The sequence below is a fragment of the Uloborus diversus genome, chromosome 1, assembly GCF_026930045.1.
Source record: "Uloborus diversus isolate 005 chromosome 1, Udiv.v.3.1, whole genome shotgun sequence".
NCBI lineage: Eukaryota > Metazoa > Arthropoda > Arachnida > Araneae > Uloboridae > Uloborus > Uloborus diversus.
In genome coordinates, this window is record NC_072731.1 from 216,384,982 (window position 1) to 216,397,505 (window position 12,524).

At 30.6% G+C, this 12,524-nt stretch overlaps 1 protein-coding gene across 1 annotated transcript in view; it reads left to right on the forward strand.

Moving 5' to 3' along the window:
* The window catches only part of LOC129224861 (WASH complex subunit 3-like), an 87,464-nt gene extending 80,569 nt beyond the window's left edge, over positions 1 to 6,895 (forward strand). Inside the window, exons 4-5 of the mRNA XM_054859410.1 lie at positions 2,447 to 2,511; positions 6,805 to 6,895. Of these exons, the coding sequence (XP_054715385.1) occupies positions 2,447 to 2,511; positions 6,805 to 6,895 (156 nt within the window). The remainder of the gene's footprint in view (positions 1 to 2,446; positions 2,512 to 6,804) is intronic.
* Positions 6,896 to 12,524: the final 5,629 nt, after the last annotated feature.

Below are 12,524 nucleotides of genomic sequence, written 5' to 3' on the forward strand. Positions count from 1 at the left end.
TATTGTCATCAAATAGTAAAAAATGCATTACTGATATTGACGAAGGAAGCAACCCATAGGCGGATTTACGGGAATGCCAGGGGGTGCGCCGCACCCCCAAAATTATTGCCTGTGTTTTGAAAAAAATTAGTTTAGTATATTTCACTCAGAAACGCAGTTAGGGGAAAAAATTCATAGCTGAATATACTAGTAAATTTACTTGAATCCACTGTATCACCACACGTCGCTAGTGCAAGAAAAACATAACTGTGCTCATGTTAAGAATTAAAATGATTTTATCCATTTGGAAAAAAAACCTAATAAATAATTTCATGCAAATGAAACTGAAACTTCTCAAACAATTTATTGCTCAGTGCTGTGTTATTGTATAGTAATTGCATGTTCTGTAATTGGGTATTTATTCGTATACCAATACCAATTCTTCAATTTTGAAACAATGGCTAATCAAGTGCAAAAAAAAAAAAAAAAAAAAAAAAAAAAAACATGGCTATTGCAAGAAACTTTATCAATAAAATCTACACCGAAATCAACCGAAAGCCATTTTAAAACATTTTAAAGAATAATATTCAAAAATTTTTGAAAGAGGACTCCCGGACATTTTGCTGCAGTGGTGCATCCAGGGAGAAGGGGGCACAAGACTGGTGACCCTCCTCACAAAATGCTGAGTAGATGTTTAAAAAATATATTCTTTATTATCGAAGATAAGAAAAGATCCCATTTTGGGGAAAACGCAGTTATTTTACGAAAAAAAAAAGAATTTTGGGAAAAAATCTTAGTTTCTCTTTCAAAAAGAAAATATTGACATTTAAATTTTTCAACAGCTTCAGATTATTGGCGGCAAATCGTGTGCCTCTCCCCCTCCTGGTACAATCCTCTTTCTTTCATAATTCCCCCCTCCCTTTTTTTTTTTTTTTCATTTTTTCTATTTCGTTTTCATTTTTCCTATTAGTCCTAAAAAGTTTTCTTCTCCAAAGCCCTTTCTCCAGCCAAAGTTGTTACAAAGTACCTCAAATTTCGTTTCTTAGGCTTCACTTTCGCAAAATTTCCAAGAAAGATCCTCTAATCACCTAAATACATCGAAAATCGTTTAAAATTGCATTTTTGGAGCTTCAGTTTTGAAAAACTGCAGTGGCCCTAACGTTACCAAATATGGTCTTACACTCATGTGTTTAACAAGGGCCTCCGACCCCTTTCTCTAATATCATTAAAGAGTATTAATACTTTGGTTTTGAAAACTATTATTTCGAAATATTTAAGTGGAAGAATCCTTTTTTTTTTTAATACCATGAAGTATTGCAGAAAAACTTCATTTTTAGGACTTCAATTTCGAAAATTTTACAGGGGAGAGCTCCAGAACAATCGTCCGGTAAAAGCAGCAAAAATTGTCCTCCGTAGTATTTTTGGAACTTCAATTATGAAAAGTTAAAGAGGTAGCGTGGGGGGGGGGGGGGGTTACGTATTTCTATCTGCTTTTCAAAAAATCGATAGGAGACAGTCTGAGAGTCTCATTCCTAACCCAAACTATAGATATGGACTATAATCACTTTTATAAGACTAAAATTTCAAAAAATAGCTTTAGAGCCACACGTACCTTTCTTGCCCTTAAAATATCACCAAGAACTGTAAAACTGCGTTTCCAAAACTACTATTTCAAATTTTTCTGGGGCGTGAATCCCATTCCAAACCAGTAGCTGGATTCACCTATTGCTTCTAATATCGACTTTCGTTTAAGACTTTTTCTGCAGTTTGAAATGTTAAGAATTGCCCATCCCCTAATCTTACCAAATATGGTTTACATTGCGTTTTTTAGATTTAAAAGTGTGTCCCGACCTAAAATTATTTCCTTACTGCCCTGTTATTCCGGGAATACCCCCCCTCCCCAGATCTCTGTTATTGTTGCACCCCCAAATATTTCAGCCTAAATCCGCCTATGAAGCAACCCTTCTATAAATGTGTTGCAGACAATGAGAATGGTTGATAATGCCTGGAATTGTTTTGAAAAAAGAACAATTGCTAACTGCTTTAGAAAAGCGGGTTTCCATAAAGCATCTGACAAAGAAAACTACCTAGAAGAGGAAGAAAAAGTAAAGGAAATTGAGGAATCAGTTGATGGGGAATGGAGTTTAGTGTCCAAAGTTCTGCAACTGGGTCCTGTAACAACATTTGGAGACTTTGTCAACGTAAATGATGATGTTCAAGTGTGTGGAAATTTATCGGATAAAAAGATAGTTGATGCGTGAGTTTAGACCACTCTCAGAAGAGGAAGATGATGACATGGAAGAACTTATCAATCCAAAAAAGATCAACTTTTGTAAGATTTTCAATAACTCGAATTTTCGATAACTTAATTTTTTATGTCTTTCCTTCAATTTTGAGTTGGCGAGAGTCAACTGTATATGTGTTATATGTAGATGTATATATTTATTTATTGATGTTTTGGTTCAAGGGTGTACCTGCTGGTGCTGTTCAATTAAAAATGTCTGCCGAAGGTGTAGATCCAGATATGTTAAAGTAAGTTGTATATTTATTTATGTAAAGTCATTTTATATGGGATCATTCTCATAAAAAGTCAGTTTGAGCTTATCAAGTTTAGAAGAAATAAAGTGGGTGTTATTGGATGAAATCTGTTATAGAAAGGGATATATGTAAGGGGCTTTATATATATATATATGTATATATAGGAAAAAATATTGGTTCTGAAAAATAAAGATATTTTTTGTATAGTTATCCTTACATCTTCACTTAAGCATTATTTATCCAAATACAAATGTGACGACCAGCAACAGGCTCTGGGCCCATCTAGGCTGGTCCTAGTCAATTAAATAGTCCTCAATTAAGATCAAAGGCCCTCTTAAAGCTATCCACCACCTTGTTCATTATTGCCTCTTCCAGTAAGCTGTTCCAAGTGCCCACGACCCTACTGAAGTAGTAGTTTTTCCTGATTTCCAAGTTAGCCCGAGATTTAAATAGCTTAAAACAATGACCCCTCGTCCTGCTTTCCTTGCAAAAATTTAATCCATTAACAACTTTCATTTTGATAATTTAAATAACTGAAACATGTCCCCTCTGACTCTCTTTTGCTCCAGGCTATATATATTAACCCTATTAAGTCTGGTATCATAATCTAAAAGATAGAAAGTTCCATTAGTAGTCTAGCTACCCTTCTTTGAACCCTTTCCAATACAGAAATATCTATAATACTCAGCGACCAAAGCTGAACAGCATACTCCAAATGAGGTCTTACTAAACTCCTATATAAAGGCAGAAGAACCTTCTTAGATTTGTTTGAAATAGATCTATTGATAAACCCAAGCATTTCGTTGGCTTTGTTACTTGCAATGCTGCACTGTTCACTAAACTTGAAGTCCTGATTCATTAAGATACTCTGATCCGTAACATTTTCTGCCTGACTAATGACTGAACCCTGTAAACAATAACTTGTACGCTCACTAGAGAGAGAATGACAAATTCATTAAAATTTGATTCTTGTAAATACAGCTGATTGATATTTGCTTTTATTTGCATCAAATATTATCAGAATAGGAAATAATGTATAATGATTATTCAGTTTCTTCGCATTCTTTTGTTTCATTTTATTAAAAACAGATGTGAGGAAATGACGGGCACAGAAAACCTTATCTGGTTGTATGCTTCGAAATAGATTCCTAGGACACATTTCCATCAACTTAATGATGCAAATATGCTGCAATGTTCCTCTGGGGATGTCAGGAGTAAATTACTAGACTTTTTGTTTTAAAAAATATGTTACTGAGGTTCTGGGAAGTAAATTGACTGCCGCGAGGGAATGATCCTACCCGCCCCCCCCTAGGGACAAACTTAAAAATAATTTTATCACCAAATTTTTAATGTTATTTTAATTTTAAATAATTTTTTACTGAAATTATTGAATATTTAAAAATAAAAAGCCTTAAAATGTGAACTCATAGTTTGTCTGCTTAGATATTTTTCTTTTTTTTTGCTTATTTTTCAGTAACAGTGGGGACAAGTGAGGGGTGAGGCAATGATATTTGTGTACTTTAGACTTACATTAAATGCATTTAAAATAAAATATAGAGACTTAACTTTAAATATCTTGTTAAACTTTATTCTAAGTATTTAAACCCTTTAAATATGTATGTCATGCATATTTTTTATACGTGCAGTTTTATGACTATTCATACTATGAGTAGTAATAAAATATTCATAAATTATAACAAGTACTTGAAAGTTACTGTTTCTGTGAGAAGGACTCATATAGTAAATGTGGTGTTGTCATGCGTTTAAGGTTAGGGTGGTGCTTGTAAGATATTTCTAAAATAAATGCAAATGATGTACCTATATAGTTGAAGTTCATGAAAATTATCAGTGAGAGGAGTTTGATCACATGTTAAGGTTTTAGTAATGATAGGCTCTTAATATCCTTTGAGAACTTTTAAGTTTAATTCTATAACAACTATGACACAATATAAACCTATTAAAAATTAATTACTTTAAATAATTTTAAGGTTTTTAAAAAGAAATTGTTTTTAAAATCTTCTTTGAGCATGCAGGAAATCTTTGTGTGTATGTTTTTGTAATTTTAAAACATTAATAACACAAGTCAGAAATGGTTTTAAATACTTAGTTTTGTGAAGACTTAAGTCATTTTAAAGTTGTTGTAAACATCTAAGATTTTTTTCAGAATGTCAAAATGGAAAGTTGCCTTTCATTTGAATGAGTGCTAGTTGTCCGAATTTACTTTTTAGCTTTTATAGTAAAAAAATTTGTTTTGATGTTATTAAAAATTTTTTTTGAATGTGAATGCAATAATTGTTTCAGAATCACCATCACAAAGGGTGGGGGAATTAAATAGTTCCCTTTTGCTACAACTTTGTTTCTCTACTTTTCAATCCTTAAAGTTTTTTTTTTAATATTAAATTTCCAAAACGATTTACATTTAACTAAAATGGTACACATTGAACTTATAGCTTATTCTCTCTTCTTCAATGCCACATGTAATGCCTAACATTAGCTTTTTGCTATGAAATTGTGCAGTAATCTTTCAGCATCTGTTTTTCGATTCCAATATTTCTTATTCTTCTCTACTTAGTACACTAACCCTGTTAAGCAAAAAATACAAGGATTTTTTTTCAGTACACATGAATTTCTTTACTTTATCAATCACTAGCCGTCTGCGGCGACCAGCTGGTTCGCCTTTTTACGCCAAGATCGCCGCCTTCGGCGCCTGCTTAGATAAGTTTGGCGGCTGTATTAAACAATCTAGATTTAATTTGAATAAAATATTTTCTAGATCTATGTCCAGTTTTCAAAAAACTTTGTGCTTTATTCTTTTAATTAAATAGCTCAAAAAAAAAGCTATCTCCTTGTTCCCCGTAATGTGAAAAAAGTAGTCTCAAAAAAACCTTGCTATTTTAATTAAATTAAGTACGCAAATATGTAACATAAAATAGATACAGCGAAACGTCCAGTGGGGGAAGGGGGATTGAGAAAACAAAAGAATTCCTAAATAAGTAGTAAAGAAAAAAGGAAGTGCTACCGTTAGCAATACAAAAAAAGGCTAAAAATCACTTAAAACATTTAATTAAAAAAAACTAATTAGAAATTTAGAATTTTGGCTTCAAGAAAGCGCACACCCCCGGACTACGTTCGAATTTTGTGCGAAGTTTCAGTAACATCTCAAAATACCACAATATATAATATTCATCAAAATCCTAAGAAAAACCTGAGTTAAGCTGTTAGTCTTGCATCAATTTCTACTTATCTGCCTCAATATTCTCAAAACCAGCCTTAACAAAATTTTGCATTTTTTTTTAATTTTTTTTGCTACCTCTAAAAGTCCTATGGCTTTTAGTTGTCTTTTTTTTGCCCCCCCTCCACTTATAGGCCCCAACAGCCCCCCTGCTATATAATTTATAGTAATAAGCAGCAGTCTACTCAGTCAAGTCAGTTGGGAATCAGGAAATTCAGTTGTGCCCTTCCCTGGATTTTCGAAACATATTAGTGTTTGTATATTTTGTAGTTTAGTTTCTATAAAATGTATAGAATACCTGTGCCCCTGATCCTCAAACTCTGCTTTGATTACATCTCGATGAGGAAATAAATCCCTGTGATGTAACATAAAATCAATGTATAAAATAATTCTCTGTTTGTTTAGTGCAAGTAGGTTCCTGAGTGCTTATGACAGGTTTTTGAAAAAATTATTAGAATTTGTGAGACTTTGTATCCTAGTTTTCTAATTTCTCCCCCTCCCCCCCCATCCTTTTAAATGTTTGATTCTCAGAAGAAACAATATTTTAAACTCTGAACTGCTAAAGTGTAGTGATGCAAAAAGCTTTGAAACTGCCCCAGTATTTCTACCAAACCACTAGTAGTTATACTTCTCTCTAAAGTAGAAGGTTTTTCTTTATTGCAGTTATTGTTCAGTAGATAGTTGCCTCTCAATGAAGTAGACTTATAAATTATGAGTTGTTTTAAATTTAAAAATAAAGGAATTTACGATGTATGACCCTCCTAAGGACTTTATTTATGTTTAGTTTATTTGAATGACTGTATTTATATAGTGTAAGTTTGTTTCTGTAATCTCTTTTGAAGTGAGAAGCAAAGGTCAGCAATTCCCTATTTACAATTTGTAATGTTAGCGAATTCCCAATATCGCTCTCTGAAGTGTGGCCGATGTTTAGTTGCATGTTATTTATTTCTGTGAATACCATTAATTTCAGTCACCATTTAATTCCTAGTTTGTGATATCTTATGTTGCTATTCCTCCCTCCTTACTCGTTGCTTACGAGTATTAATTTATTCAAGCAATCCAGATGCAGAAGCTCCTCCTGGTGCTCCAGATCTTGTATCTGAAGATGAAAGTGGGCCCTCTGAAGCAAGTGATTTTAGTGATTAGAGCCCTGAATGAGTGTCACGACTAAATATTCATTGTTTGTTTCATTGCTTGTTGTTGTTACAAATCTAATATCCATGTTGTTATTGTTAATAATTACTAGTATATCATTACTTTACTACAATTGTATTTACAGTCTGTGCTATAACCCTACCTCCTCCTTTTGTACATGTGAATACTTACATGAGCAGATCCCGATCATTAGCTTAGTAAGAAATTTACTATGTTCTGGTATGAAGATGATAACTTTGTCATTATTAAATTCTAGTCTTTCCATTGTAACATATTTAGTTGAAAATTTTCTGATTATTCAGTGAATGTGTAGTAAACTAATAAATATATGCAGTGTTTTTCCATGACTGGAAATTATATTCAGTATATAGTATGCATCTTTGTTGAAAAATATTTTGTTCTAAATTTAGCTTGCAACTTTTTGATTTTGCATTGATATGTTTGTCCCCTGTTTTGTTTTTTTTTTTTTTTTGCAATTTTTTACAGTGCCCTCTAGATCAGGTTTTTAAGTTGTACTTTTAATATTAATGAATAAACTACTTAAAAAGTCACGAGTAACCATGCTTTGTGATGTGCTTTCAATGAATGATATTATTTCTTCAACTTTGCGGCAAGCTTATCAACTAGAAAAATCCTTGTTCATATCTTTCAAATTTATCATGTTGAGATGAAAGTTCTTAATAATTTGAATCTTTATAGAAACTTTTTTTAAAAATATGTTTTTAATATATTCCCAGAGTTTTTATTTTTCTTAGTATTTTAACTTGTAAAATGTTTTTCAAGAGTATAGAATTATTTATAATCTTAAAACTAAACTTTTTTATTAAATTAATATTGTTGCTTTAGTTGTAGAGTTATTGTTAATGTAATTATGAAGATGAAACACATAATTTTTGTTGTATTCAACTGAAATTAAATTCAACTAAGGAAGTAGTTTAAAAATTGTATTTGTACTTGATTAAAACTATTAGGCTATTTCTAATTGTAGTTGTTCATTAATGTTTGTGAATTCTGAAACAGGTATTATTTTTGTGTAGCAAGTTTTTTGATCTTATTGAAGCTTTAAATGTCGAAAATATTTACATTTAAAGTCAATGAACTAAATTCTGATTTTCCCTCTGGTATTCTAAAAACCTAGATAATCAGATTTTTTCTTTGAAGTTATTGTTTATCAAAATTTCTATATAAAAAAAAGTTAATTTACATCTTTATGTTCTTAAAGATATGAGTTCTTTTGCCATAATTCCTTGAAGCTTAAAACTAATGAGAATGAAGACGCTGTATGAAAGCAGTTATCTGAATGTGTTAGGAATATGGAAATTGCCTCAAATAAAATTATTTATTCTTAGTTCAGATCAAAGGCTTTAAAATTGATGATAGTCATAACTTCTAGTTAGCATCATGAAAAGTATCAAAACTTCATCTATAAAATTTAGATGTCTAGTGATCATTAAATGCACTCAATAAAACTTCGAAGCTAATATTCCTTTGACGACTCAGTTGTTTTTGTGAAATAAATAAACAGAAAATAAATGAAAAAAGTTTAGTGTGTACTTAATCTAAAATAATTTACCATTTAATCATGATTAGCTTCTGAGCCAAATAATAAATGTTCAAATACTTTTGGTAGATAAATACTAATTTATTATATATGTTAAGCAAAAAAGCTATTTTAATTTTCAATTTAACATTTCAAAAGCATAATTAAAAATTGTTTAGGTAAAATCCTAAAATCCCATCGAATCAACATTAAAAATCATCACTTTGTTTTTTACTTTTAAATTGTATTGATGCTTTGAGTATGAGTGTGTCAATTCTAACATTTAGAGTTTTACAACATTCTAAAGAACTCTTTATTTCTTGTGCAGATTAATAGCAACATTTCTTGAACAGGGTTTCATTTCCATGGAAGCTTAGCTTGTATGCTTTTCAATTTTACGTGAGTTTTTACATATTAGAGAAAATTTCTAGTATTTCTATTTGAAAATAAGTAATAAAGACTCTAAAACTCCTATTTTCTCAGAAATTAGGCCCTGCATATAGGTAATAAAAGAAAGTTAGTGCTAATACTTTTAACTATTGTGATTTCTTAAACTCTAAACAATTTTAATGTTGTTTTAGAAGTTACAAGAATATAATAACTGGCATCGCTTTTCAAAAGTTGGAGCTCGTAGCTAAGTTATTGCTAGAAGCTTCGAATTTGTTTTATTACATAATCCTATAACAGGTAGGTAAACAGCAGTATCTACAAAAATATTTTTGAGCTATTTAAAGAAACACATTTTTCATTGACTACAAACAAGAGTAAAATGTTAGAATTATGCATTCTTTTCATGTTTTATTTTCAGCAGAAAAAAAAATAAGCATGTTTGTACAATAAAACTGTAACAAAGTAAAAAGCTAAAAAAAAAAGGAAAAAAAGTCTGTAGATACTGCTAATTTCCTTCCCGGGGTAGGTTTTCATAGGTAAATTGTAAATATGTTATGTTTCTTATTTGTTATTTCATCTTTCTTTGTTTATCATTAAAAATGCTGTCGAGCTCACTCATCTTTGTGTTATTATTTTTTTTTTCAAATTAAGAAATTTGTGCATGACAGAAACGAGTTATATTTAAAGTTGCCAATGTAAAGATTCTAAATAAATTTATAATTTCAAGCCTAAAAAGGTTGTACATTCATAGGGCTTTCCACGTTTTTAAATATGCTATGTGCCAAAAATTGCTTAAATATGTGTAAAGAAAACATGCAAAAATACTTTTAAAATTGAATTAAGAGACATATTTGTGTCTGAACTGTATTACACTATCCTTTCAGAAAGATTAAGTGTATTATTGTTTGATCACTGTACAAAGAAAAACTTTTTGCTGTTTTACTAATTAAAAATGTATTTTTAGGAAAAAAAAAACTCGTAAATATTATTGTCAGATATTTGCTTCTAGAGCTTAGAAGGTAAATAATTTTTCCAATATGCCTTCTTCTTCTTTTATTTTTTATTTTTTACCAGCAACGTTTTCTGCAGTTAGAAGACAGAAATTGGAACTTTGCCTTGTTTCAATATACTTATCTGTTCTATAACTGTTTGAGTAAGTTAGTTGTGAAACAACTCTCTGCAGTTGAAACAGATTAGTACTGATTTCAATTGTCCCAATTTGGAGTTGATCACCTGTATATCTAAATTGCATTCAAATATCTACATACAATATATCTACCAGAATGACTGAGTTCAAATATAACTGCATTGTTTAGTCTATTGTGTGCAAGTTCTCATACTCCACATTTATAGTTATGTTGTTCCAGAATATATTATAAAAAAAATCAAAGATATCATATTCTTATTAGTATTCAATGTTTATTTAATAACAATAATTTCTTTAATCTAATTCTCTTTAGAGTAATGCAATTGTATATGAAGTTCGGTAAGTTTTGTATAGTTGCATGAAATCTGTGATTACAGTGTACATTGGAATGAAGGTTGTGTACTTATAGGACAAAGTTTTGTATTAAAAGTGTAAGATATGTTGTGGACTGAAAATAATGCCTGTATATATTGTGTGTATCAGCTTAAATCTTTCATTCATATTTAGATATATTTTTTTCACTTTTTCAAATGTTCTAAATCAATAATTTGACATTCCAGGTAATTGTTTTAACCAAAATATTTTGTTATGATTTTTAAAGTTTACTGTTTATCCTTTTTTTGTTTCCCCTCACACTAAAGAGCATATTTTCAGTATATTATTTTGCTCTGTAGAAAGTTTTTTCAATGTTTTACTTAATTTTCATTAATTTCTTTTCAGCTTCAAAATGCTTTTTCTTCTCTATTTTCCAATTAGCTTGCGCAGTCATAAGTTAATCATTTGTTTATTCATTTTCAATAGTCTCATGATGGCTTGAAACGCATTTTATGATTTTTGTTAGGTATTCAAAAGTTATGTGGAAGATCATTGACTGCATGTTCTGGGCAAGCTAAAATTTGCAAAAAGGTGTCTGAATAATTGCTCAATATCTGCTAATGGAAACTGCCAATTGTTTACATTGTATGAGGTCAAAATAACGTATTTATTTGTGATTATTGTCTTATGAAAAGGAGTGAATAATTTAAAAATGTATTTATGTTGTAGAATTCCTTCATTTTCTTTCACTTGTTCTGTTAAAACTTTAATTGGTATCCATTTTTTTTCCTTGTATAAAACTTGGTTTTAATTTTTGTATGATATTACATTGTTATTATATTTTTAATGTTACTTTTCTCTGTTTTTCTTCAATGTGCTTTCTATTTTCTGTTTTTTGAAGGAGAAAAATCATTCCTATTGTGTTTTTTAAATCGCCACTCCAAATTCAATGCCTATTTTATCTGTTGTAAGAAAATTTATCACAGTGTTAGATAATCTTACAAAAAGTATTATTCTGTTTATTATGCAAATAAAGTATTTTAACTTGACAACAGACAAACGTTTTGAAATTCATTAGTGTCAAGACTGAAACTATCTTAAGAATAAAGCAGCTGAAGTGCAGAAAGGTATGAAAATTTCAATTATAAGGGTGCACAAAGTATTTTTTTGTTCGCAAACTCTTCCATTCACTTCAGTGGATAAAAGATATTATGTTGTGTGGTTTTAAAACTTGACGTTCATTCTTTTACTTTTTGCCACTCACATCAATATTAACAAAAAATGGAAAGTATCAGCACAAGGGCAGATACAGACTTCATTTTTCTGACGAATTTGGGGTCACACTGATGAATTTGGGTTTTGAGTACAAAAAATATCGGAAATTGCTTGGGTAAAATTGCAGTAAATTTTGTATAAAACCTGTGCTTAATCCGTTTTTCTTGAAAAGCATTTATTTATTTATTTTTTAATTAAAAAAAAGTGAAATAAGTGTACAAAGTAGAATAACATATGCTTTTTTCTGGTATCTCAATCCCACGGTTGATACAGGAGCCGGAGTAGAAGCAGGAAGAGATGGTTTTAACTCCTTTCTGCAATGTTTTGTTATCTCTCTTTCTTGTGTAAAAACTACTTGTGTGAAAACTAGATTGGTATTGAGCATTGAGAAGAAATAAAAGGTGTAGAGAATAAAACTATCAAATCTGGAGGCAGAGATCTTAAGTCACATTATATCATGGGCGCCCATATGGGGGGGTTAGTGGGGGGCTCAAACCCCTTTTTGAAATTAGAACTTCCTTGCTTTTAGTACTTTTTTCTTTGCAAAAATGTAAAAACATTTTTTTTACAGCAATTAATCTATAAGATATTAAAAATGTCAAAATTTATTAACTCTAATCTGCACTGAACTCGGTTTTTATGGGGAAAATATCCTTCTAAACCATGGGGGAAATATCTAACCCCCCCCCCCCCAAGGGCGCCCATATGCAAAATTTTAAAGGGGGTCATATATTTTCCCCATGGTTTAGCACAATATTTTCCCCATCAAAACCGAGTTTAGTACAGATTAGAGTTAATGAAATTTGACATTTTTAATATCTTATTGATTAATTGCTGGAAAAAAATGTTTTTACATTTTTGCAAAGAAAAAGTACTAAAAATATGGAAGTTCTAATTTGAAAGTGGGGCTTGAGCCCTTTGCCCCATATAGGCGCCCTTGCACCTCCCCCTTA